Source organism: Lepidothrix coronata, unplaced genomic scaffold (genome assembly GCF_001604755.1).
Source record: "Lepidothrix coronata isolate B3197 unplaced genomic scaffold, Lepidothrix_coronata-1.0 Scaffold232, whole genome shotgun sequence".
Classification (NCBI taxonomy): Eukaryota; Metazoa; Chordata; class Aves; order Passeriformes; family Pipridae; genus Lepidothrix; species Lepidothrix coronata.
In genome coordinates, this window is record NW_016690412.1 from 862,949 (window position 1) to 889,043 (window position 26,095).

The 26,095-nt window shown below is 41.3% G+C and overlaps 2 protein-coding genes and 1 long non-coding RNA gene across 6 annotated transcripts in view; 1 reads left to right on the forward strand and 2 right to left on the reverse strand.

Moving 5' to 3' along the window:
* Positions 1-1,328: 1,328 nt before the first annotated feature.
* On the reverse strand, positions 1,329-5,093 carry LOC108506873. The gene is made up of 3 exons (XR_001877888.1): positions 4,729-5,093; positions 4,462-4,611; positions 1,329-2,513 (listed from the first exon to the last, which is right to left on the reverse strand). It is a non-coding gene; the product is annotated as an uncharacterized LOC108506873 (long non-coding RNA).
* Positions 4,013-19,756, forward strand: SDCBP (syndecan binding protein). Of its 2 annotated transcripts, none has more exons than XM_017834295.1 (9): positions 4,013-4,133; positions 8,533-8,614; positions 11,530-11,608; positions 14,087-14,196; positions 14,512-14,670; positions 15,973-16,148; positions 17,336-17,507; positions 18,070-18,161; positions 19,038-19,756. In XM_017834295.1, exons 2-9 carry the CDS (start codon positions 8,564-8,566, stop codon positions 19,090-19,092), a joined length of 894 nt encoding a protein of 297 aa, XP_017689784.1. In that variant the 5' UTR covers positions 4,013-4,133; positions 8,533-8,563; the 3' UTR covers positions 19,093-19,756. The 2 variants fall into 2 exon arrangements, with proteins under 2 accessions (XP_017689784.1, XP_017689785.1); XM_017834296.1 differs by lacking the exon at positions 4,013-4,133 and adding an exon at positions 4,618-4,638.
* A 3,929-nt stretch (positions 19,757-23,685) lies between these two features.
* NSMAF (neutral sphingomyelinase activation associated factor) overlaps positions 23,686-26,095 on the reverse strand; it is a 39,454-nt gene continuing 37,044 nt past the window's right edge. Inside the window, exons 30-31 of one of the 3 annotated variants that reach the window (XM_017834299.1) lie at positions 25,046-25,155; positions 23,686-24,060 (exon numbers count right to left, since the gene is read on the reverse strand). In XM_017834299.1, coding sequence (XP_017689788.1) covers positions 23,966-24,060; positions 25,046-25,155 — 205 coding nt within the window. In that variant the 3' untranslated portion in view covers positions 23,686-23,965. Of the gene's footprint in view, positions 24,061-25,045; positions 25,222-26,095 lie in introns of those variants that run through there. The other 2 variants (XM_017834298.1, XM_017834300.1) reach the window with 2 other exon arrangements.

Here is a 26,095-nt window from a genome sequence, read left to right on the forward strand (position 1 = left end):
CAGAGATAGGAAAGAGCTGTTCGGGTTATTTAAGTTCTTCCCAGCAAAATATCTGTTGTGGATCAGGCACAGGAAGAGCACAGTCACTCCTTCCTCCTCGCCTGTATAGAGCTCATATCCACCCCTTCCTTGGCTCTCTTTTCTGTCTCCTCTCTCCTAGGACTGACTCAGGGTCTTTCATGAAGGAGCGTCTTTTCTGCAGGGCCTCTGCTTCACCTGTTATAAAGGTTTGAAGGTGTCTGATGACTGAGGAGGAGAGAGGAATGTCCTACTGCTCACACCCTGGACTGTCAGGCTATGAAGTTGGGTGCTGTTCTCACCTCTGACACAGAGCTCTCCTGAAGTGACAAATAAGTCCTCTTGCCAGGCTCTCCACAAGTGGTTCCTGTGTTTTGGTCATTTTCCATTTGCCTCACAGAGGCTCTAGGTCTAATCTGCAGAAATGTTGGGCACACACAACATTGAGTGAAGTCAGGAAGGTGGTGATTTAACAAAATATCTACTGTATTCTCACAAACATGAGACAAAGTTTTGTAGAACTGAGAGCTCAGAATAATGCGTTATGCACATATTCAACTTAAGTGCCTGAATTCCCTGTCTGTATCCCAGGAATTATGACAGAAAATAAATGAACAATTGTTTGCACAGTAGTCAGACGTTAGGGTGTTACTTAGAAAAGATGGTGAAAACATTAGTATTTCCATCTTTAGAGTGGAGTTTGAATAGTAGACAGGAAATTAGGCATGAAACTGCCAGCTGAACACTGGAAAATCATACACTCAGTAAGCACCATCCACCCTGTGGGCTGAGGAAGGTACGATGAAAGTATTATGTTATAATGCATTTAAAAGGCAGGATCAAAAAAAAATATGAACAGAGAATCAGAACCAAAGTGACCCAGCAGTTTCTAATACTGAGTACTTTACTGGGGCAAAGCTTCTGGAATTTAATTTCTTCTGCATAATAGGGTTTTATGCTGAAATTCTTGTTTCTATATGTAAACTCCAAAAATTCTTTTTCACAAAGTCTAGAGGCATATCAGCACAGCTCAGTGCAATGCAGCACCACAGTTACTTAAGCTGGTTTGGGGTGGGTTTATTCTAGAAATACAGTCGGGACGCTCCTTGCACCTGGCTTAGGGCAGGACCCATTAACTCCTTCATAACTACCCCACGTTTGGAACTACTTTAATAAAATTATTCTGTTTCCATTGCTGACAGGGTGCTATCTTGCACAATTTATACATGTTTTGAGTGACCATTGATAATGTCTCATTGTTGAAGGGGTGGAGAGCTTCCTAAAAAACAAAAGCACAACCTGTTTCCAGCTTCAAAAGAGAAATGCAAATTTTTGGGTAACAACCATTTATTAAGAATTTCGCAATAGCTGAGACTGATATCGATCAGTAGGTGGTTTCTATTATTCTTTGAAAGCTGGCACTAGACCAGTAAAAAACCCACAAACAGTACACTGACAATGGAAAATTATCATACTATTGCCCATTTCAACAAGCAAAATCTGATAACTTGGCCATTTGTTCCACTTCTTTTAAACAACAGATGCCCTTAACCTGGACTTTGCTTGTTCTTAGATTACGTATCTATAATAGTGCACACACATTATGCCCAAAAAGTAATAGACTATATGGAACCAAGTGTTTAGGCTAGGACATCATCATAAAGAAAATGAACATCCATCACAGTCTTGAGGGTAAAATCAGGGACGGTGCCTCAACAATGCAGGTCTGACATCCACTGACAAAGGCTGCTACCTGGATAATAGTGAGTTGTCTTGAAAGACCAAGACAAGAGATAAAGTAATGCAGAAAACAGCAAATAATGACCTAGTTTTCTGGAGAGAAGAAAGGTCTTTGCAATGAGAAGAGCATGCAACATCAAAACAAAACATTGCCCTTCAGTTATCTGTGCTGGCACCCAGCAGAACTGCACTACCTGGAAAACTATCAATCACACATCTTCAATTTCCATGCCTTATGTACCGTACAGTACTCTCGATTCTCCAGGGTGAATACAGGGCTTCACCGCACCGAGCTCATCGCAGGATGAAGGGTTAGACTCTTGGTGTGAGCATACAGTTTTAAACCTTTAACTGCACTTATGTTAAAAAAGTCTTTTGGCTGTGTAGACAATTTAGCACTTCAAAAGCAGTAATCATCTATCATTATTAAACCAGAGCTAGATTCCCTCCCTCCCTCCCTCCTGGCCCAGAAGACACGTAACACAGGATTTTTGTGAACTTATACCCTAAGCCCAAAATTTCACTTCATATATATTTAATGATCTGTAGTTGCATGACTCAGTAGCTGTGAGTTCAGGCACTGGCATACAAGAAGGTTTCAGGCCTGGCTGATCGTTGGATATAGACACAGGAGCCTTCTTAGCAGCCAGAGAGTTGCTGATCCTCCGTATTCAGCGCTGCTGTGGCTGCTACCCCAATCCTGTGCACTCCTGTGGTGCTCACCAAAGATGCTGGCGACTGGAGAGGTCCAAGAACTGAAAAATATACATTGCAACAAAATCTCTGTTTATGATTGTGCAGGCAGTTCTAATGATGAAACAGCCTGTTAGTGCTACAATGAAGGGAATCCACTTCTCCTCCCTCCTTCTCCACCTTTCTCCTGTTTCCAGCTACACACTCCCTTGAGCTGGCTCATGCTGGTGCTTGAGAGATCTTTTTGTTGCTAGTTTGGCTCACTAATTAGCAGAAAAACATTAATGTTTTCTGGTGGATTTCATTTCTGCTGGGGCAATGAGTTAAGTACTCCCTCAGAAGAGCTCAACAGCTGCTGGGACTGGCTGAGGACAGGAGAAAGAGACTGAGGTGGGAGCAGACCTCCTTTCTAGGTGCTGGAGGACTGCTAAACTCGTCTACTAAACACTCTGGTTTCTTAGGTGAAGAGAAGCTCTAAGGCACTCAGCACATTTAATTATCTATCTGATGAACAAGATTTGACAACAGGTAAAGAATCGTAATGAAGAAGGATTTTAAAGACTGAAAATTGACGCTAGAGAAGTTCATGCTCTAAATAAGGCAAATGGGGAATAATTATGGTAATTGACTTATGAAAGCCTTTTTCCAAGCTTGTTTTGGGATTTCCCTGTTGCTGGTACAATTTACATCATGGTTTCTCCAGGGGAGCCTCTCTAGGAGGACAGCGTGGCTTCTGACAGATACCCATGAAAGAAGGCCCAGACAGGTGCTGGACCACAGGACACTGCCCCCGGCTCTGGTATGTCACAGCTTGCCTGGACAGCACATCCATGCCTGGACAGCAGACACAAAAACCAAAGCTGATTCGAGGTGATTAGTGGAGCATGCCTTATTACAGGAGAAACACCCCACCCCTCCCCCCCAAAAAAAAACCCCCAAACAAAAACCCAAAGCAAAACTCCAAACCAAACCAAAAAAGTTGGAAAATGAGCAGAAAATTATACTTTTTCCTCCACAAAGACAACAGCTGTGAACCAATAACAGCAAATGATTGAGGCAAAGGCAGTAGAAAAAGAAAGCAAGCCAGGGGTAAGTCTCAGACAAAGAGGCTCAGGAGGTACCTCATTGCTCGCTACAGCCACCTGAAAGGAGGGGTTGGGTGTCGGTCTCTTCTGCCGTGCCTGCAGTGAGAGGACTAGGGGAGATGGCCTGAGACATATTCAGATTAAGTATTAGAAAAATTTTTTTAACTGTTACGGTGTTCAGGCACTGGAATAGGTTGCCCAGGGAGGTGGTGGAGTCACCATCCCTGGAGGCATTCAAGAGGCGCCTGGATCTGGCGCTGCGTGATGTGGTTTAGGGGTTACAGAGGTAGTGCTGGGTGGGCGGTTGGACTTGATGATCTTAAAGGTCTCCTACAACTTTGATGATTCTGTGATTCTAAATGAAACAAGCGGCCAGAGGAGAGCGAGGCCGTCACCACCCCTCTCCCGCCCTTCGGCCCCGGAGCCCAGCAGACAGTCCCAGCCGCGGGCCCGGAGCATGCGCGGGGCCGGGCCAACGTCGCCGCCGCCCCCGCCCCGCTCACCGCTGCGCTGCCGGGATTTTCGGAGCCGGTGCCACCGCCCCTCTCCGCGCTCAGGGCCCCGACCAGCGGCAGCTACCGACCCCCCGGCCCGCAGGTAAAGGAGGGCGGAGACCGGCGAAGGGGGGGCCCGTCCCCGCGGCCCTTTGTGCGGCGGCCGGTCCTCAGGGGTGGGCGGGGGGCTGCGGGCCGGGCATGGCGGAGCGGGGAGGGGGCGGCCGGTGCCGGGGCGGCTCTGCTGGCGAGGGCCGTGTTGGCCCCCGCGGGGCTGCGTCGTGCTCCTGCGGGGCCGCCGCTCCCTGCAGCCGGCCGGGGGCGGGGGGAAAGGCTTCTGCCGGCCCGAGGGGCTCCTCCGCCCGCAGACAGGGAAAACGGCGAGTGAATAAGCCCCCGCGTCCCTCCGCGGTCTGGGGGCGTCTTCTGACCTCCCGTTCGGGCTCCGGGGTTGTTGCAGAGGGTAGGCTCGGCGGAGGCTCGGACATTTGTAGTAACTCCTCTTCAGACGGGCTGGATGGTGCTGCAGGGGTGGGGTGGATACGCTGTGCCTTTTCGGGCAGGCGGGCCCAGCTTCGGATCTGAAATGGAGGCAGCAGGTTTCGGAGGTGAGTGGATAATGAGGACAATTGCTTCGAGGCTAATTAGATATGTATCAGGAGGGAAATACCGAGTTATTAGTGGAGAACGTGTCTTACAAAACAGTTTCTTGGTTCCTGATGTCTCAGCCTGACCTCCAGGAGGTGTTGTCCTGCATCTGCTTTAAAGACGAATTTTGGGGCTCGTAAGCTTCTAAATTCTGGAAAGGGGAACCAGTGTTCAATGTAAGTGCCGGCATTGTGGCCTGCTGTAATCTCTCCACGGGCCACAGGCGGAAAGCACTCGGGGTAGCGCTTTTTGTTTTGGTTTGATTTTTCCTCTTCCCCAGTATTGGCTGGGGGTGCTTTCAGAGACAGCGAACACTACAGGCCGGCCAGGTTGGAGTTCAGCAGGATCCTGTGTTGTTTGTGTTCAGCTCCGTGCTTTCCGACCTGGAGAATGTGTCGGGGAGCCCGTCTTCTCCCAGCCACGCCACAGAGAGCAGTTCGGGATCACTCCCACCCTCAAGACTTCCTGCTGGCAGGCTCAGGGTGTCACGAGTGACGCGTTTCACAGGTCTCCGACCAGTGGCCCGGCACTTCCCTTTGGCAAACAGGATCTTCTTAGTGGGAGGTGCTGGCACTGGCAGTCAGTCTTTCCAGCCAGGGGTACTGAGAAGTGGGGAGAGGTCTTTAATTCCACGTTTTGCAGGTCACTAGCTGGGTTATGGCAGCCCCTCTTGCCCCCACGCTCTTCCTTTGGCTTTCACTTTTGCTTTCCTAAACACTTGTGCTCCTCACAATACATGGAAATATGGAAATGATCGAGGAAGACGATTCTGATGTTGTAGATTTTTGAAAGAAAAGGAGGTTGTACTGACTCACCTTTTGTGGTCAGTGCCTAAAACTGTTACAGCGCCTGCTGAAACTCGTGTTTATAACTGTGCATAGCTCCACAGAAGCCATGGGCAAGTTCTTCCTGCAGTTACTGGGGTCCCTACCACTGGCAATTGTTATTTAAAAACCTTATTTGAAACCAAATGCACTATTTTTTTTGGCTCTTGCATTACCTGACGAGAGGTATTTGTGTTACAACTGCTGCTGCAGAAATTGAAAATACCGTATGCAAAGTTTTGAGCTCACTGAATGCAATTACAATGGTGGCAGTTATTCTCTCTAATTGGAAAACCAAAACCACGAACAGGTGAGATTATGATGAAGGAACCAGCCCAGTAGATCCTTGGTGACAGACACTTGGGTTTGTGAGCCCTTGACTGGGGAGGGGATTGTCAAGTGGCGGGATAAGCTGCTGGAGTGTCATCATATGTGATCTGAGAATTAATATATGTTTAGCTTTGCTAGTGCTTTTCTACAGAAAGAACCTTGGTCCTCCCTATAAACTAGAGGAAGGTTGAAGTTGCATGTCTGTGACAAATGTAACCAGTAATTGCGTGCAGAGTGAGACTGGTCTGTGGAGAAGAACTGAAGCTGGCCAGGGTGTACCATGGAAGTTGGTCACTGGGACAGGGACCCAGCACTCCTTGTGCTGTTCTCTACTGCTGTGCGGATGCTGGAGATCACCAACTGCAAAGTGCTGCTGTTGTGTCCCTTATTGCCCTGCCACGGGGTGACTTCTTTGGGAACACACCGTCCTTGGCCTGCCCTCTTTTCCTGCCTGCTGCCAGGGGTGTGCTGGCTTTGAATGTGTGCCAGTGCTTGGGCCAGCACCTGAATCTTTGAGAGCTGCTGTAGTACAGAAGATGTCGAGTCTGAGTGGTGTTTGCAGCGGAATGCAGCATTCAGGCACAGCTTACCTGACCACAGGGTTTACTGGGCTTGGGCTTACGTTTGCTGTTACCCATTTGGGATGAGCAAAAGCACTTGGTTGTTTGAGGTCAATGCTGGATTAAAACAGAACTTTAAACGGGCTTTAAATGTGTATGTTTAGTTTATAAAGCTTCCAGGCTTTAACTGTGTTTGGTTTAGTTGCATCAGTTAGTCAAAAATGTCAGTGGCAATTAATTATTACAATATAATGGTCCACATGTTCACAGTTTAGATTTCTGTCACATTTAGGGCATGCTTTTTTTAAGTTTTAATTGTAGTTTGAGATGATACTGGAGCTGTTGGACACTCTGCTGAACATGCATAAAAGCTGTTGATGAGCTTAGTGTAATATGAAGAGATGTCCTTTGTGTTACTGCAATATCACATTAGGCATCTGTGTGTGTGGTGTTCACTTAAAAATCAACTTAATATCTGCACTTAGAGAAGCAGTAGCTCAAGGATTTATGCAGTGGTCACTTTTAGTCTGGAATTTTTGCTAAATTGCTGCATGAATAAGGACCTCTGTTCTTTGGATGAGAAAATGAATCCCCAAACCAAAAGCTTTTAATAAATCTTCCTCGTTAACTGTGTTCTCAGTGCCTTCTGTAACTTGCAAAACTGTACCACGTTTTGTTGTTTTCTGTTTCTATCCCTCTCTACCCCCCTTATCGAAATGTTCCCATATACTGTTGTGGAGTGTTTTGTTATGGTTTTCAGAAGTTCAGCTGATCTCAGGGAGAGTGTGAGTGAAAGAGCTTTGGAAAAATGGGATTTCCTGAAGCCTCAGGTGACAAGCTCTAACAGAGCTGGATGTCAGTGTGGTGCTTAGAAAATCATGTGAAGTGGTTTATTTTTTTTGGTTTTGCTTGGGTTTCTCTTCCCCTTGGTTTTGTTGTAGTAATTCCTGATAAGTTGTCACAGGGCTCTCCCAACATCACATGAGAGCCAGCCTGGAGTCTCTGTGTTTTGAAACTCACCACTGACTCAATCTTCCTGGTTTATGGTCTCTTGCTGTAATTACTGTGTTGCAAATGGACATAGGAAGCCAGTTAGTGGCTTCTTGCTGGATCTCATGGTGTAACCCCAGCCAGCAACTAAGGGCCACACAGCTGCTTGCTGGATCCCCCTACCCCAGCAGGATGGGGGGAGAGAATTAGAAGAGTAAAAGAGTGAACCCATGGGTTGATGTAAAGATAGTTTAATGGAACAGAAAAGGAAGGAAAAAAAATAATAACAGAGTTGGAATATATAAAATGAGTGATGCACATTGCCCCTGTTCACCACTCGCTGACCAATGCCCAGCCAGTTCACAAGCAGTGGCCTTTGGCCCTGTTTCTTCCCCACTTTATCTATGAGCATGATGCCATATGGCATGGAATATCCCTTTGGCCAGTTTGGGCCAGCTGTCCTGGCTCTGTCTCCTCCCAACTCTGTGCCCCTCCATCTTTCTCGCTGGCAGGGCATGAGAAGCTGAAAAGTCCTGGACTTAGTTGTGGCTAAATAGTGTTTACACTAAAACAATCAGTGTGTTATCAACACTGTTCTCATCCTAAATCCAAAACACAGTACTGTACCAGCTACTGGGAAGAACATTATCTCTATTCCAGCCTAAACCAGATCACTGGAATATCAGAACTGATGAAAGTGTTTAGATATTTTGGATTACAGAGGGAAAGCTTCTGCAGTTTTATATAAAATACTGCCCCAATTAGGAGGAGTGAGATTAGCTTTTTCCTCTTAACCCTCATTATTATTGCATCCTGGCCTCCTGAAGTCTGTCTTTGCAATGCTTCCTGTGAAGTGGTTTTCTCTGTATAAGCTTTCTCATTGTTGAGACTTAACTTTCACAGTCATAAGTACATTAAATAAAACCTATTACCCAAAGCCTGCTGTTGATAACAGATTAAATGGGCAGTCGTAATGGAATTTATCTGTAGTGTCAGGTATCTTTAGTACTGGCTTGTAAGTCACAGATCACTTATTTGGCACTTTGTCTAGTTTATTTTTCTTTTTTAAATTTTTTTAAGTTGTAAACTCAGTAAATATCTGACAGCTAACCATGTTGTTTGTTTGCTTTCCCATTTGTTTTTTTTTCAGTCTTCCCTTTGCCTAGTGAGATTCCATCAAAATGTCTCTCTATCCTTCCCTAGAAGATCTGAAGGTGGACAAAGTTATTCAGGTATGGTGGACTTTAAAAAAGATGAGTTCTGATGATAGTAATATATCTGATGATATTTAATCTAGGTAAGGGGAGATGTATTGTGGTTGGGAACTTGTTTTACCATTGTACTCTAAAGGGGAAAGACAAGCTCTTTACTTTGTAGCTTGATATAATGTCATTAGTGCTTAATTTACTGGCTGGATATATTTATTTTTAAATTTTTATATATTCATTTATATTCATGTTGGGCACTCTGCTGAACAAGCATAAATGCTGTGGATGACCTTCAATATGTTGATATGCTGGGGTTTTTTGAAGCATGGATACTTGGTCTTAAGTAGACAAACATAGTCTCTTCACATACTTCGGCTCTGATATGATGACTGAACTAATTAACCTTCCATGTCTCACTCTCACTGTCCAAATCTGTGTCAGAAGGCTTTCTTGGTCATTTGAGCACCCCAAAAAAAAGAAGCACTGGCTGTCTTAACGCTGTCTAGAATCACAGACTTGTCCACTGGCTATTTCATGGTAGTAACTAGGTCTCTCAGGACATCCAAGATTATCACATTTGTGTAAAACCCTTTATGTATAAGAATATTGGTAGTTTTATTATTAGTCATGATGAGGACTAAAAAAATACCTGTGAAACAAAATGGTGGAAAGCATTTTAATGGATTAAAAACTCTATGAGAAATTTGACATGAATATATTTCACAAAGGGTTTCCTTGCTTTCTTCAATGTTTTACCTTTTCCTGAACTTAACTGACATTCCCTCCCAGTTTAAGCAAAGGCAAGGAGTTATACTGAGTTTTAAGGTGACTACTACTTCTGTCCTTGCTGTTCTCATTGGGAAGCAGTCAAGCAAACTGCATAGAACAGCTTGTTAACTCTGCTGTGCTATCCCAAAGTGCAGTGCCTTGTCTCACCTGTGTTTATATGTGTGGGGTGGGGCTTTTGAAATTGTGGGTGCTATGTTGGGATTTCTCTTTGTTGTGTCCACCCACTCCATTCTTCTTATCTTACCAAAGTCCTTTATCTACAGTTAGGTAATGCTGAACTGAAAAATGAGTAGCCTGGAGCCAAGAATGTGCTTCTTTGTCCTTTTATTGACCAGCTGCTAGGGTTTATATATTACAATGGGAAATTGTAATAAATGTAATCAGTAAGCCATTCCATTTTCACTGATATGTTTCACAGAAATGAGCAGGGACATCTTCAACTTGATCAGGTTGTTCAGAGCCCAGTCCAGTCTGACCTTGAATGTCTGCAGGGTTGGGGCATCTGTGACCTTTCTAGGCAGTCTGTTCCAGTGCTTCACCACCCTCATTTAAAAAAACTTCTTTTTTATATCTAGTCTGAATCTACCCTCTTTTAGTTTAAAACCATTACCCCTTGTCCTATCACAACAGGCCCTGCAAAAATGTCTGTCCCCATCTTTCTTATAAGCCCCCTTTAGGTACTGAAACTCTGCTATAAGGTCTCCCCAGAGCCTTCTTTTCTCCATGCTGAACAGCCCCAGCTCTCTCAGCCTTTTCTCACAGGAGAGGTGTTCTACCTCTCTCATCATTTCAGTGATTGTTTCCTCTGGACCTCTCCAACAGGTCTGTGTCCTTCCTGTGCTGGGGACCCCAGACCTGGATGCAGCATTCCAAATGGGGTTTCACAAGGACAGAGTAGAGGGGCAGAATCACCTCCCTTGACCTGCTGGCATCCAAGGCTAAATTATTTGCCTCTCCCAAGTAGTGCATTATAAAAATGCTATCTCTTTAAAAACATCTCAGAGCATTATTAGAAGAAAAGCTGGCAGAGTACAGAAAGACAATATCTGTATCCACAACAAGGAAGTGAGATTAAAATGACTGCAGGTTAAAACAAATGGACTTGTTACATTAAATATTATTCTAACCTGTTCTTTTTGTCCCTCATTTGAGTTGGAGCCTATTCTTTTAAGTACATGTGATATTACTAAATAATGAGTCATTCTTGCTGTGAGACCTTTTTCTGAAGACAACTTCCTGGAGTGTACAGAACTAAGAAGTCTTCTATTTTTATGCATTTCCTTAACATCATGAAGTAATTTGGCTGTCGTGTTGTGTTAGATGATTTATGTGTCCTGTTCAGCATGATGTTTCACTGTGCATTTAGTAATTTCTCCCCCACCTTTGACATTCAATCTCAGGAAAGTTATTGGGAGAGCTATTTCCATCACGCTTAACAGGCCTCTGTAAGGCAGTGTTTTTCACTAGTCACGATTACACAGGACCAAAAAATAGTAGCTGAGGTACTGAGAAGGAAGGAAACTGGCTTGCTTAAATAAGGTCTCTTATATTTGTGAGTCAGTCAGCAATGCAGAAATTAAGCTTTATGTGTTCACTGTAGTGGCAAATGCTGTAGAAAAATCATCTTAGAAGGTCTACTTCTTTCAGAAGATGTTAAACCAGTAACATTGTACTGTGTGGAACTTGACACTTGAAAGGGGACTTCAGTAGATCTCACTAATAACATCCGTAAATGGTGAAGAGGTAAAACTGCTGCTATCCAGATGAGAAAGTAATTGCAAAATACTCTGCCAAAGGTCATACCCTAAAACTTAACGTTATAAAGCTTTGTCAGCCAAGTTTAATGAGTCCTTTAAGGCTCTTTAACTTGCTTGATGACAAAAACAGAACAGGCTGATGGTAAAGCCTCTCTGCATTATAATCGTAGCTTTGTTTCTGAGGAAGACATGAGTTCACCTACTGAAGAAGTTGTGATACTACTATAGCATGTTGTATTGAAGCTATTTATTTCAAATAAAAAGATTGACTTTAGCACTTCAAGATAAATAGTAACTAGCATGGACAAAAGAAAATTTTAAGTCTTCTGTCTGCATAATAAAGATTTTGTTTTTCTTGTACAAGATAACATATGTGAGTTTCTTTGCTTTTAGGCTCAGACTGCCTTTTCTTCAAATCCAGCTAATCCAGCAATCTTGTCTGAAGCTTCTGCTCCAATTCCTCATGATGGAGGTAAGCTCATGTACTGTATACTATCCTAATGTTGTGGAAAGCGGTTACAAAGTACTGAAGTTAACAGTACAGTCAAAAATACCTATAAATATGTAACCCTGTTTACAAAGGGCAAGACCATGCCTTTTTGGAAGTGCCAACACCCACCTTGGTAAGGTGCTATAAGAGTCAAAAAACAGTGTTTGCTTATAAAAGGAAGTTGTGGCAAGCACTCACCCATCTCTTTTTGAAACCTTTTCCAAGTGAGCCTAACATAATAAGATTTGTTGTTGGTACCATTGAGCTCTTTTTAACTCTTACCTCAGACACCTTGTTGTCCTTATTTATCCACCTATATATTTGTAAGCTTTAGAGGTCAGCATGTGTCTGAGTGTCATTCTTCTCCATATGAGCTTGCTTAGGGACAGACAAACACAAATCTCTGTCAAAAGAGAAGTGCCCAGGAAGGTGGCGCTAAGTCTTGTCCTGCAATCAGTATAAAGCTTCCAGCAGATTTTGGAATCAACTGTCTGGTGGGGAATCCATCAGATCTAAAGCTGAATGACTTGTACCCATTTACTCTTCTTTTCTCCCATGCACATGTACATCCAAGAAGGTGCACAGGTATGTTTGAGGTCAGAACTCTGGATTAGTAAATTACCCTTGATCTGAAAGGCCTAAAGCCTCTGACCAACAGCAGTGCTGGAATGGCTGTCAAGAATACTGGTGGACCAGATATTAAAGCTTGGTGGATATAACTTTGTCTCCAGTTCTCTGGGCGCTTGTGTGTCTAAGATGACTTTAGGGCAGGAGTTTGGATAGCTCACCAGATAGTTGCCTCTGGTAGATCCTTTCTGGAACAGATACTGGCCTAACCTCACCAGACGAGATTTGATTTTGCTTCAGCAGTCCCTTCTTGGCAGTGTCCTTTCTGCTGTCTAGAGTTTGAATTCTCATGTAGTTATTTGGCCAGCAGATGCAAAGCCATAATTTTGACATCAGCCTGTGTGAGAATTGCTCAGAAACTGTTTGTGGCTGTAGAGTCATTAATCATTCAATATATCCCAAAATGAAGGGAGATGTACATCATCTATAGGATGTGCCAAACCCCCCTGGAAATTTCTCTGTCCTGGCAGAGACAGGAGACTTTACAACATCAAGAGCTTTTGGATGTGTTCTGCTATTTGGAGCTCTCTCTGTTTTAAATGAGAATGTAATATAGCCAGTAAAGATGCATCATATGTTGTGGTCTTTAATGGAGAACAAAACAGAAAAATTGGGTAGCTGCAGAAATTTTGTGCAGTGTTGTGTATAATCCTATGTGCTTGAAAAAGTAAGCAAAAGTAGAAGATTCATTCATGAAAAGCTTATTAATCAATATTGCTGAAACTACGATTTAAGAGATTAGTCCAGAGATATGGTCAGAGAGCTCTCATGTGAAGCAGTGTATTGAAGAGAAAAAAAGTCTGTTGTTTGAACTGGCGTTCACCTTGCAGTAACCCTTGTTCCTTCCCAGAAAATCTGACCATTGCTGGTCAAATAGTTTATAATAGCTGTTTTTATACATATACCCATAAATGAACCCTAGAAACCTAAGCTTTGTGTACTGGGGAGGCTGTTTGCTTCTGAAGTCATCCTTTGCACCACCTCTCTGTCCAAGCAGCCTTTTCTGTCCCCACTGATTCAGTTAGAACGTTGTGCGGACTCAAGTGTTCTCATAACTGCCACTTGTTAAATGGCACCAGTTAATGATCTGTGGAATGTCAAGAGCAATATCAATCTTATTTCTGGACTTGTTCGACTCAAGGTCTGACAAGTCTATCAGTTCAGCTTCCACTCCCTGCATCTCACTCCTCTTGAGTATGGCAGGATATTTTAAGGGTTGTGTGTGGTTTTTCTTGTTGAGAGGCATGTCTAAAGCCCCTTCATTTTGAAGCTGTGAGAAAATGACAGCTGCTTTGTTATGAAGACTCAAAGCAGCCTGTAGAGCTGACCTTACAACCAGGAGACTTCTGTAGAAACCCTCCCATGCCTGGGATCTGGAGTATCCTTGGCATGGATGCCTCTTGCAAGTGCTGTTTTGAACTTGGTGGAAAGTCCGTGTGTGTTCTTCAGCGCACCTGGTTTGGGGGTAGGAAGGAGAGTAGTTTCCCCCTAATTGCCCAAAAGCTCTGAAGGGTAGGCATGTCGTCATGGACTGACCACAGTGTTGGTTTTGGAACCTGTCACCTCATGTCTTATGTTGTTTGTGCTGTAAAGAATGAACGGAGTAACTGAAACTGAAAGTTCGCTGTAAACTCTTTATCTCAGAAATGCTACTTCTTTTGGTTGCTCTTCTAAACCAGTCTTGATTGAATTGAGTTTTCTGTCATAATTTTCCAATTAAATAATTACAATAGCACAAGATTTGTTGAAGTAATTTACACATAAAAGCAGTAACTGCTCTTTCTGTTAAACCAACATGTACTGATTTATTATTGTTTTGTTTTTCTTCTATAGGCTTATACCCCAGATTGTATCCAGAACTCTCTCAGTATATGGGCCTGAGCCTCAGTGAGGAAGAGGTGCAGAGAAACTTACCAGTGGCAGCAGTTGCTCAGCCACAGGGTGTAGGTACCAGTCAAGCATGTTTTAGAAAGCAAAAGTATAAAGACTAAGTATGTATCTAGCATTCTAGAGAGCAGACTGTTATTTGTCTTAAGTACCATACTTGACTGAGTGGTGAATTGTTGTAAGTAACAGTGCCTATTTTAATCTGGTCTTAAACTGAGCTTTATGTTTCCAGTGTTGGGAGGGGGTGGGGGAGAGCTGGTGTTGTGATTTAATTTGTGTACTGTTTTTTGTAAATATTACTTCATATAAACTGACATATAGCTATTTTTGAAAGTTGAAACTAAGTTGTCTGGCTGTTTTGTTTTAATCAGCAACTGGTAACACGACCTTCTACTAATTACATGGTAGCTCCAGTGACTGGAAATGATATTGGAATTCGCAGAGCAGAAATTAAGCAAGGCATCCGTGAAGCAATTCTATGTAAAGATCAAGATGGCAAAATTGGGCTTCGCCTAAAGTCTGTTGACAATGTAAGTGTAGAAGCTTGCTTTTGCCTCTAGAGATCTTCTTGCTGAACTAATTTAGTAGAGAAGTTAATGTATGGTCACAAAATTGTCTTCTGTATAGTGCTTTCCATTAGCAGAATTTTAGTCCTTCATTAGATCCGTAACTAGATTTCCAGCTGTCTGGACTCGGATCTGAATTTACTGTGGCAATTTAGTGACATGTGTTTTACAACACCTGAAAATTACTTGTAATATTTATTTTCTGCTTTAGAACATGCATACCTGCTGTGATACTTTTTAGAAGTTCAGGGCTTCTTGTCTCTATCTTTGTGGAAATACTGGGCAGTACTTAATGTTCAGGAGTATGCAGAGAACTGCCCACGGCTTAGAAGTATTTCCTCTTCTATAGAAGGTCCTTAAACATGATCTGAAGCTTCTGTTTCGGGATCTTTTGATTCTCAACATGGAAAATGCTACTCTGTTTGTTCTGTTTGTGTTTTCTTAGATGTGTTTTGTTTTGGGTTTTTTTGCTTTTTGTTTTTTTTTAGCATGGCAAGGCCATTTAATATGAATGTTTTAAAAAAATTAAACCAACTGTAGCATATAGGGTTAAAATGCTTCTTGTAGTCCTGCTAACGCAGCAAATGGGGTTTTCTCAGGGTAGCATGGGGTGGTGTTGGGGTTTTTTTTAACACCACTTCTCCCCAGAACTATTATTTATACATTGCTTTGATACGCTTTACTTGGTTTGTAGGGGTACTTTGACTAGAAATAGTCTTGTTTTTTTACCTGAGGTGGTAGCAAGTCATAGTTGATTAAAAAGTTGAAAGCTAACGGGGTTGTGAAAGAAGGAGAAATTTGCTATGTTGTTTCTAGCAGTGCTCATCTATTTCTCCAGCTATATATAGACTCCAGTGTCTGGCAAGGGAAATATTAGTTAAATGCAGCTCAGATATGCAAATTTACCACCAGTTTGGGGTGGTCCAGTTGTTCAGATTTCCTGTTAAAACAGGAAAGTATTTACCCCTTCACGTAAGAATTCAATTCAATTAGCTCTTTTTTTTGTTTGTTTAGAGGTCTAGACAGAACAGATTTGTTCATTTTCAAACTTTATTCTAGCATTAATTATCTGTCAGACTTTTAAACACATCTCTAAACAGACTGATATTTCAAAAATGCTCCTTAATAATAATTAGCAAGTCCTTCTGTCTGTTTGGCTGGTATGCATAGAGAATGGGAAACTTTAAAGGGCTGTGTGCTCTGTCACTGGTCTTCATCTTTAAGGAAGAACTTCATCTCCTCTCCTCTTTTTTTTCTCTTTTGCAGGGTATATTTGTCCAGTTAGTTCAGGCAAACTCTCCAGCATCCCTTGCTGGTCTGCGGTTTGGTGACCAAGTTCTGCAGATCAACGGTGAAAACTGTGCAGGATGGAGTTCTGATAAAGCACATAAAGTTCTGAAACAGGCTTCTGCAGAAAGGATTTCAATGATCATTCGGGACAGGTAAAGCCAGCTGCAGATATGGATTGTCATTGTCATTATCTGTCTCGGAGTAATTCTATGGGGCTTGGGTCCCCCCTTGCTTTAGCAGGACTGCAGGCATAAAAAAATCTGTTTGTCTATGTACTTAGCAGTAAAGATCCTCAGAAATGTTCCCTTTTGTGGGGAACAATCAAAGTGGTTCTTAACTTGTAAACTTCCTGAGTATGATGAGGCATAATGTTTTTCCAAGATAAACTAGTGAGTGATAACACAGGTTAAACTTAAACCCTGAATTGAAGACTTCTGTGCTTTTTTAACAACACAACTCAACTTTTGCTTATACTAAATGAAACAAGAGTAGTACCAAAATATTTGCTGTATTAATGGACAAATTTACATTTTATTTAGCATGGTAGTTTTCTTGTGAACTCTGCTTACATATGACTTAATGCCACTTTTACTAACAGTGTGCTTGATGAACCCATACAGATTTTCAATTGTATTAAATGACAGGCTTGTAGATTCAATTTAAGGTCTGTAGGCTGCAAGAAGACAGATGATGCTTGATATGAGGTATATGTCTCAAAGCCTTTTCCAGGTTTATTCTTGCTTAAGAACCAAATTTGACCCAGTGGAGGGCAGCTACTTCTACCGTGTATTGAATCAAAATACTCTGGTGATAGATTCCCTGTTGTGCCTACCACTTCTGTGCCCAACTCCCCACCCCCTTCCTATATTTACTGCTTTTTTAAGACACAGTTTAAAGGCTTATTGTCTGTAAAGCAGTAGAAATGTTGTTGGGGAAGCCTTATGCTCCAGAATCTCGTGGTCTCCCTACAGTTGTTAAAACTACCTGTGTTATTTTATCTATCTTATAACATTGTAGAGAAAACTTAATTTTTAATGGACATTTGTGTGTGTTTGTTTGTGGTGGTGGGTGGGTGGATGTTGTATGGGATCTTTGTATTATTAATCCAGATGGTGCAGAATGTCTGTAGAACAGGGAAAACATGTAAGGTTTATAAACAAGTATATATTGATATAACAATATTAACAAAATAAAGTTAAACCCAACTACTTTTCATTATAGTTGATGTATGAGTCAGAGTACAATTACTTTTTAAGTCAAAGATGCTAAAATAGCATGTGGTTCCTTTTGTGGTTTAGTAGACTGAAAGCATTGTTTTGTATTTTAAACGTCTTTTTAGACCTTTTGAACGCATTATTACTATGCATAAGGACAGCTCAGGGCATATTGGCTTCATATTCAAGAATGGAAAAATAACCTCAATAGTGAAAGACAGTTCTGCTGCGAGAAATGGACTTCTTACAGAGCACAACATCTGTGAAATTAATGGCCAGAATGTAATCGGATTGAAGGTAAAATATGTGGTGCGTGCGGAGAACTGGGAGCTTTTTAGGTGCATGTAGTATCTGTGTTTTGGAGAGGGAAAAGGTTTGTAATATATTGTTTTAATGTTCATAAAAAATAAGATAGTCAGTCAGTCATGAGAGGTAACTTGATTGGAGAGAGATACAAGTTTTGAGGCTTCTTTGCAGTTTTGTATTGGTAGGCAGTGCAACTCATTCCTTCTCTCTGCCTCTACCTGGTGAGGCTGACCTTCAGTTTTTATCTGTAGTCTAACTTTGCTGGCAAAACTAAGAATAAGCTTCCTCCTGCCAGCCTGCCTCAAATTTTAGCAGGAATTCTGTGTAGGATGTCTGTATCCCTTCTCTAGTCAGTTCATGTGAGATACTTATCATCAAATATCTATGAAATGGAATTGCAGGTTCAGTGATTTGTCCTGAAGGTTAAATATTCCAAGCAAGTAGTTGTGGGTCCCATAAGTTGCATGAAATGTGTCTAGAAAAAGCTCTTGAACTGCTGCTTTACTGGTCAGCTCAAGTTGTGTTGCTCATATAACTTTTTGTTTAATAACAGGACCCCCAGGTTGCAGACATCTTGGCAACAGCTGGAAATGTAGTGACCATTACTGTCATGCCTTCCAGTATTTATGAGTATATAATAAAGAGGTAGGTAATAAAAAGCAGCCGTGGTGTTAATTATAATCAAGTTGACAGTGACTATAAAATGCACTCGCTAAGCTCTAATTACAAACTTTGCATGAAGACTGGAGGAGGGGGTAGGGGGGAGTCTGAAAATTTATTTAATCTGATGTTTTGCTCAAACTGTGTGTCTTGTTTCTGTTTTTAACCTATTCATATGTTAGTGATGATCCTTTGCCTTTTCCTGTCTGGAAAAACCCTTTCTAAACATATTTTAACTAAGCTTGAATTTGTGAGAACTTTCAAGTATGTGGATACCACAAGTATTTGTTACCTTGTAACTAAAATATTGTTTCTAGTGCAACTAATTCTGGTGACGTAAACATGATTCTTGGCAGGATATAGTTGGGCTTTTTCTAATCCTTTGGCAACAGTGGCTTTCTACAGCTAAATCTGTCCTGCAAAAATATGTTTTTGAAGTTGCTCGAAATTAATAATGCTTCAGGTATAATTGAGGTTTTTTTCCTGTTTGGTTGGTTGGTTTTTTAACCCCCTTGGCTCTTTCTACAAGGCAGTTTTCATTCTAACAGCCACCTCTCCCCTTCCTCTCCTTCCCTTGTGCTTGGGATAGTACTCTGCACACATGCCCATATCCCAAAAGATATTGACAGTATAGCTCAGGTACTAGTAGAAATGTTGAGTGTTGTAGGCTTCTCTTTCTTCTCTGTGTGCACTTTGGTGCAGCTTTCTGTAGCAACATATTTGTTCTCAAAAATAGCGTAGTAAAAGTCCAGCTTTTAATTTGTATTAAAGGGCTAGCAATGATAAAGATACAGTGAGCAGAAGCATTAGTGGTCTTCTGCAGTTGTCTTACAAAACTGAATGCCTTTTCCTTTTATTTAGGATGGCAACTAGCATCATGAAAAGCCTGATGGATCACTCTGTTCCTGAAGTCTAAACTTGCACCATGGATGTGTGTGTACATATATATAATGATGATTCCACTAAACTTGGGCTATTATACTCAGTGATCTTTCTTCTGCACATGAGCCTTTCTGGGGGCTGAGAGAAGATATGCTGCATCAAGCATTTGCATCTATAATGGCTGGGAATGTTACCGTTCAACATATCTCATTTATTCACACACTGTAAAACTCGTAGCCTTACATGCTTGACAAATGTGAAATTCCAGTTGTGTTATGACTTCTTTTCATAGGTCTCTTATTTAGCTTACTATTACTATAAGCCATTGCAACTAAAGGAACCAGGTGTCACTTGCAAAGCTACGTGTTGTTACCCAGGACAATGCTGTGCTTTGTATGTTGAAGACAAATGAGTATTTTTACTGCTTTTTGTTTGCAAGAGTAGATTTGAAATAGAGTATTAGAAGTATGGCTAGTTCTAGTTAATTTTTTTGTTCTAGTAAATACTGTTTACACAAGAATGCCAGCTAAGCTGAATATAGCTCAAGGCATCAGTCAGTAAGCGTAATTAAAGTAGTGTACAGATACTCAAATCTTTTTATCACTTGTTATACAAATTGTAACTAATATGCTTATCTCTCGCCTTAACCATGTTCTTTTAAGGATTCAGACATAACCAAATAAATGACTGAAACTTTAGATCCCGTGTGTGTGCATACTTAAGATGAGTTAAGACAGGCTTGTTTTATTGAGGTCAGTTGCAGGCAACAATGAAGACAGGAAATACAGTGTAAAATATCTAAATAAGCTCACTGCCTGTGACATTGAAATGTTTTAGAAGGATAGCTCTGGGATACTTTAAACAAGATGTGCTTAATGGAAGACATTCTTCACTGTGAGGGTGGTGAGGCACTGGAACAGGCTGCCCAGGGAAGTTGTGGATGCCCCATCCTGAAAGTGTTCAAGGCCAGGCTGGATGGGGCTCTGAACAACCTGATCTAGTGAAAGGTGTCCCTGCCCCTGGCAGAGGGGCTGGAATGAGATGATCTTTAAGGCCCCTTACAACACAAGCCAGCTACAAGACATGCTAATTGTAGAGTTAGAATTTAATTTGAAAACTGTTTGCAGCTTGCTGGGTCTGGCTGTGAGGGAGTTAACTGTTGTTGTAGCAGCTGGTGTGCTGCTGTGTTTGAGGCTTGTGACCAGGGCAGGGATGATAACACACCAGTGTGTTTGCTGTTGCTGAGCTGTACTTGAACTGTGTCAAGGCCTTTCCTGCTTCTCACTCTGTCCCCTGCCCCCAGTAAGCAGGCTTAGGGAGTCAGGAGGCTGAGAGGGAGCACAGCTGGCCCAAACTGAGCAAGGGAAAATCCTACACCCTTTGACATTATGCTCAGCAATAATTTTGGGGAGAATCTTTCCAAAGCAGTTGTTGCTTGGAGACTGGGCATGAGTCTGCTGGTGGAATCTGGGGAGTGATTACCTTTGCATCAATTTTTTTTTTTTCTCTTCACTTAGTAAACCATCTTTTGCGATCCACAAGTTTTCCTAGCTTTTGCCCTTCTGATTCTCTTGCCCATCCTGCTGTGGGCAGGGTGAGAGGGGAAAACTCTGTAGTGGCTCAGCTGCTGGTTGGGGTCAAGCCACCACAACAGGTCATAGGCATATTCAGCTGAAACTTTAAAGGTCAGTGATCTGAAGTTAAATACCAGTTTTAGTGATTTTTCTTTTTTCTTTTTTTTTTTCTCCCCTGTTATGTTCCAGGTTTCAGCTATGAAATTTAGGATTACTGAACTTTGGTCTTCCTCATAGTGGGCAGTAGCCCAAAGCATCGAACTTCAGTTTAGTATAGGTATTATTTGTTCTAAGATGGATTTGGGGAATCACTTCAACTGTTCATTCAGAACTGATCTGGATCCAGATTTGGTCTGGGAAGGGTGGGATCTTAATTATTTACTTGCTTGTCCATTTAAGGGAGATAATACTTCAAAGGATGTTTATAAGAGATCACATCAAGAAGAAGGGAAACAGTTCAGAGATTGGCAGCTTGCAATAAAAGGAGTCTCATCTGCCAGTCCCTTATTAGCATGTGTAGCTAATTGCAGCTTTTCCAGTTTGTAGGAAAAGCAGTGATGGGGGAAGGCTTAGGGTTGTGGATCTGAGCCACAGACCTGCTCTTTCTGGGATGACTGAAGTTTAGCAGTGGAAGCTCAACTCTGCCTGTCACGAAAAGCCTTATTGTGTAGATTCCTGTTTCTCAAATTAATTTCTCAGTTATGGTAACCAAGAGAAAACCATCACACCACTTCAGGCTTTAGTGGTGATCAAATTCATCCTTTTAATTGGACTGTTTGGTTACTAAATTATGTGTCTCTGGAACCACTTTGGCAAGTATGCACTGGCAGTAATTGCTGACTTCATCTAACATAGGTATAATTCAGGCTCATGGGCACAGGACTTGTGGCCTGCAGCAGTCAGCTCTAAGGGCCTAGCTATGAAATCCTTGGAGAAATCCCAAACCAACATACTGAAATGCTGATCAGTTTTTACTTAGGATCAGATGAGGCAGCAGAGACCAGTTCTATACCTAAAGCAGGTTGATCAGTGGGGTTTGGCCACCTAAACTCCTTACTAAAAACAAATCTGTCTAAAACTAAAAGTAAAAAAAGTAAACAGAGACAAAAACACCTTGGGGGAACATAAGAAAACAATACTCATCTTTTTGTTATCAAACAGATAGCTACTAAGGGGGAGATCTACTGGAAATAACAAACAGGTAGAACTTCAGTACAAGTACTTAGTGCTTTCCTTCCAGCTATAGCATGTAGCAACCACAAGTGAAGAATAATCAAAAAGCTCCTGTTTTAAGGCAGAAATTACCTAGCATTGGAGAGTAACTTAGGGTTAAATGTATATACATAGATTAACTTGAGCTAAGCTCCAAGAAAATCGTGATCTATATGTAGTTCCTTGCACACATATGATTTGTAAAAAAAAAAAAAATCCCCAACACAACATACTAACATAGTAATGGGTTTGATTTCCCCCCCCTTTAAAAGCTATGGCTGCTTTAGGCAATGAAGAAGCTGGCTGATAGCTGTTTTGTGAGCATGCTTTCCAGCAGAAAGTAAACCTCAGATGCACTCAAGAGCTATGCACAGCATGCATCCATATTTAATCAAAAGAAAGCTAAGAGTATATTCTCTCTGAGGTAGTTTAAGTTGAAATTGAGGGGTCACATCTTCAGGGTCATTTTCCTCTGGTTTAGCTCAGCAGGAGGACCCCTAGTGAGAAAGGACAATCCCCCAAGACGTTTTCAGGCAAGTGTAGAAAAATCACACTCTATCTTTGCCTACACACAGATATTTTTGGGAAGTAAATAAATTGAAAGGTGAAGAAATTGTGCAGACACCAAACATTCTCCTGCAAGATTAACACTGGTACCAGCAGGAATGTGTGATTTGGCTTATTCTTCTGCCCCATGTGCCTTCCCCCCCCACACTCCTTGATTACATAAACATTCAGTTATTTGCTAAGCCAAGTGAGTAGTGCAGCTGAAATAAATACCAGTTTGGTTTAATACCACTCCCTTACTGAAAAGTAAGTTCACACTCCAGCATAATAAAAGATCAAGGGAGTGAGAGAACAGCCCTTAACCATAGGCCATTTGTTTTACAATACAGCTGTGCTCTGGAATAGGCACTGGGTGTCAAACCCAAGGCAGGATATCTACAGGCAGAGGACTGAGTGAACATAATTCAGAAGAATGCTTGTCCTGGACACATGGACAACACCGACAGTGGAGAATACCAGCAGAGAAATAAATATTGATCTTGGGTCATACTCAGGCAACATCACCACTGCAAATGCTTATTGCTGTAATAAACCATTTAAATACTATTTCAAGTCTCTCACTTCAGAAAAGCTCCTGACAGGAAATGATACACTGGAAAATAATCCTTGTGCAACACTGCTTTGTCCCTGGGTTAAGAGAGTAACCCAGAATAAATCAGGATAAGCCCAGGAGCTGTAGCTCTTTTAAATGCTGTATTTAAATTCTGTCTCAAAGGTGATTTGAGTTGAAAGTGGTTGAGAACACTAAACAAAACATGAAAATGCTGGATTACTAAGAGAAGGATAGTAATACAAGTGATGAAAGGCAATAGTAACAGAGCATAAAAGACTAATTTAAGGCACAGGATTAGGGGAGTACTTATATCAACACGTTATCTGTAACTGTTCTCTGTTAGGCAATCAGTTTTATGTTTGTCTTTCTTTCAGGCCAATACATTAGTGCTATTTTTCAGTAGGAAAAAGCAACATAGAATATGTTCTTATGCTGCTCTATGCCTTTGCAAATAACCACAGCTGAAGGCTATCTAGCAGACCAGACTGACCACTGCTCAGAACAGCAGCTGCCCTGGTGTTCCAAGCAGTATTGGCAATCACATGCACGTTCACTAAGAAGGAAGGTTGACTATAACACTGGAGGTACACGCATTATGTCATGAGACATGACATGAAGCTGCAGACGTCCTAAAAGGCTTAAATTAAGAATCAAATGCTTCTTCTTTCAAACCAGTTCAAACAGCAAGCCATGATGCATTCCATGTAAAGCAAACAATGACTGCAAGTTAAGAGCTCTTTAATTACAGAAAAATAGGTCTTTAATTTCATATCAGTTATCGTTTTAGACAAGCAATTTCAATATGATAGTCCATGAAAAACAAATGCATATGCTATGGAAGTTAAGAGCTCTCAGTGAAGTCACCATAACATAGAAAGTTGTAGTTGAACAAAGCTTCCTATCTGGTTGAACTTCAGCAACCATCATTGCACACAGTTAAGTTCCTTTAAAAGGTTTCGTTTAAAATTAGAGTTCCTTTAAACAGCTGGAGGGAAAGGCACTTAGTATTGCAGTTTCCAGAACATGATTTGTTTGTCTTCCCCTCCTGTAATAACACTGTTGCACTGTTCATTCATCCACATGGATGTTACAGCACCTGGGAAAAAAACCCAAACAACAAACAAGTAAATCCAAATGCAAATAGGTGTGATACTCAAGAAGACAGAATAGATCTTCTTAAGAGAGTTGATCTTTGTCTGGTCATTAGCCTGGATTACACTAACACCAAATATGCTAAGAAGAATTTTAGTAGGCATCTAGGTGGCTGCTCCTATTCACAGTAATGATCTCACACTCCATTGCCTCAGCTGACTTTGTGTACTAGAGAGACAACATCAGCTGCAGTGAGGAATGCAGGGGGCACACTAGGAAAAGAATTCCTGGTGAAAGTGAGCTTTTTCGGTCTGCCATTAGGACTTGTCATGTTAGAAGTGTATTCACATCTTGTACCATATGCCTAGAAGCCCACTTTCAAAGATTCCCCAGCTACAGAATGATCTCTACACAGGTCAAGTTCCAGAGTACAAGCTTACAGTGGGGAAGTTTGAAACAACTGTTCTTAGTCAAATAGCCTTAAAAACCAAACAAAATAAAAGTGAGAAGTTTTTGTCCTTCAAACAGCTAATGGTTGCTAATGAAGTAAAACTATACAGATACATTTAATCAGCCTAGAAATCCCCATCTAAAACTATTTTTCTAGTGAACTTTACTTAATTTGTTGTTAGACTCAGTCTGGATAGACTGTGACAAAAGATACAGTACAGTCTATACTATGCTTTGACGGCTATGAGGTAGAAAAATGTTGAATTTAAGATGTGTGAATTAGAAAAACTGAAAGTAATTTCCCTCTTGCCAGTATTGTAAACAGCAATATTCCTCCACTGTTATTAGATTTTCTAGGAGGCTCATATGGACCTATTTTAGTTCTGGTGTTCCAGGTAACCCTAACATCAGGAACAGCCCGCTGGCTGAGCAGATGGCTCTCAAAATCTTTCAATTATTATTCAGTTAATATTCGATTAACAGAGCTGAAAAACAGGAATCTTCCATTAATTTTGAGAATAAGAATAGTTCAGGCATACCTGTATGTCCTTTGATTCTTTCAGTAACTTTTCCTCCAAGAAGGTCCCAAATCAGTAATTCACCAGACTGAGCTCCCGATAAGATGGTGTTTCCATCCCATTTGAAGCATCTGCAAGTAATTCTGAAATCAGTTCATTGTCAAGCTTTTGTATAATGAGAGCCAAACATTTCCAAACTAAGTCAAAAAAGAATTGAAAATAGAGGTACAAAATCAAAGGATACTCTACCCTTTAACACAGTCTTTCTGGAAACATTATTCCCAAATTATTTTAAAGTGTCATGACCCGAACTTGCTTCTCTGACTGCCCTAGATCCAGCCAGACCTTCTCCCCACCGAAGGATGAAACATATTTCCATAACAGAAGACCCAGTCAGCTACATATATGTATGATATCCCAGTACTCTCATGAGCCACCACTTTCACTTCTGCCACTTCATATTCCTGAAACACTCACTTGAACTGCAAAGATGATTTTCCAGTAAATAACTAATGAAAATATATATGTGCATATGCATATATATTTATGTATACCCACAAAAAAAAGTGAACAAGTGTATTCCATGTATGGCTGCTATATTTTTACTCCAGTAACTGAGGAAGGATTCCATATGTTTACCTAATAGCCCATAAATAACTGTATGCTTTTCAGTTTGTGGAAAAAAATGATCAGTCTTTAAATGTAACAGCCAAACTTCCTTAAGATTGTTGAAATAAAAAGGAAAAATTAAAAAAATAAATCAGTATTAGTGACAGATATGATTTAAATAAGAGAACTGTCTCCTTGCTAGACATGTCCATAGCTCAGCTGCTAAAAGAGCTGGTTAGCTATAGCTGTCATCATTTTATAAGGACCTTAATGTTATTGTTGAAAAAAACCCCAAAATAGTTATTTACTTAGATATTTGTTTGTTTTTTTTCCCCAGTTTGAAAAGCTTCATCCTAATGCACACAACATGCTAGAATGTCAGACTTTGTACTCTAAAAAGTAATCCACTAAAACATAGTTGCTGGCATTAGTGCTCTTTTCACTCTGCTATCACCATCTCCA

Coding starts and splice junctions, on each gene's coding strand:
- SDCBP (XM_017834295.1), top strand. CDS start 8,564: ATGTCTCTCTATCCTTCCCTAGAAGATCTGAAGGTGGACAAAGTTATT. Junction 14,671..15,972: donor GCCTAAAGTCTGTTGACAAT/GTAAGTGTAGAA, acceptor TCTCTTTTGCAG/GGTATATTTGTCCAGTTAGT. Junction 16,149..17,335: donor TCAATGATCATTCGGGACAG/GTAAAGCCAGCT, acceptor ACGTCTTTTTAG/ACCTTTTGAACGCATTATTA.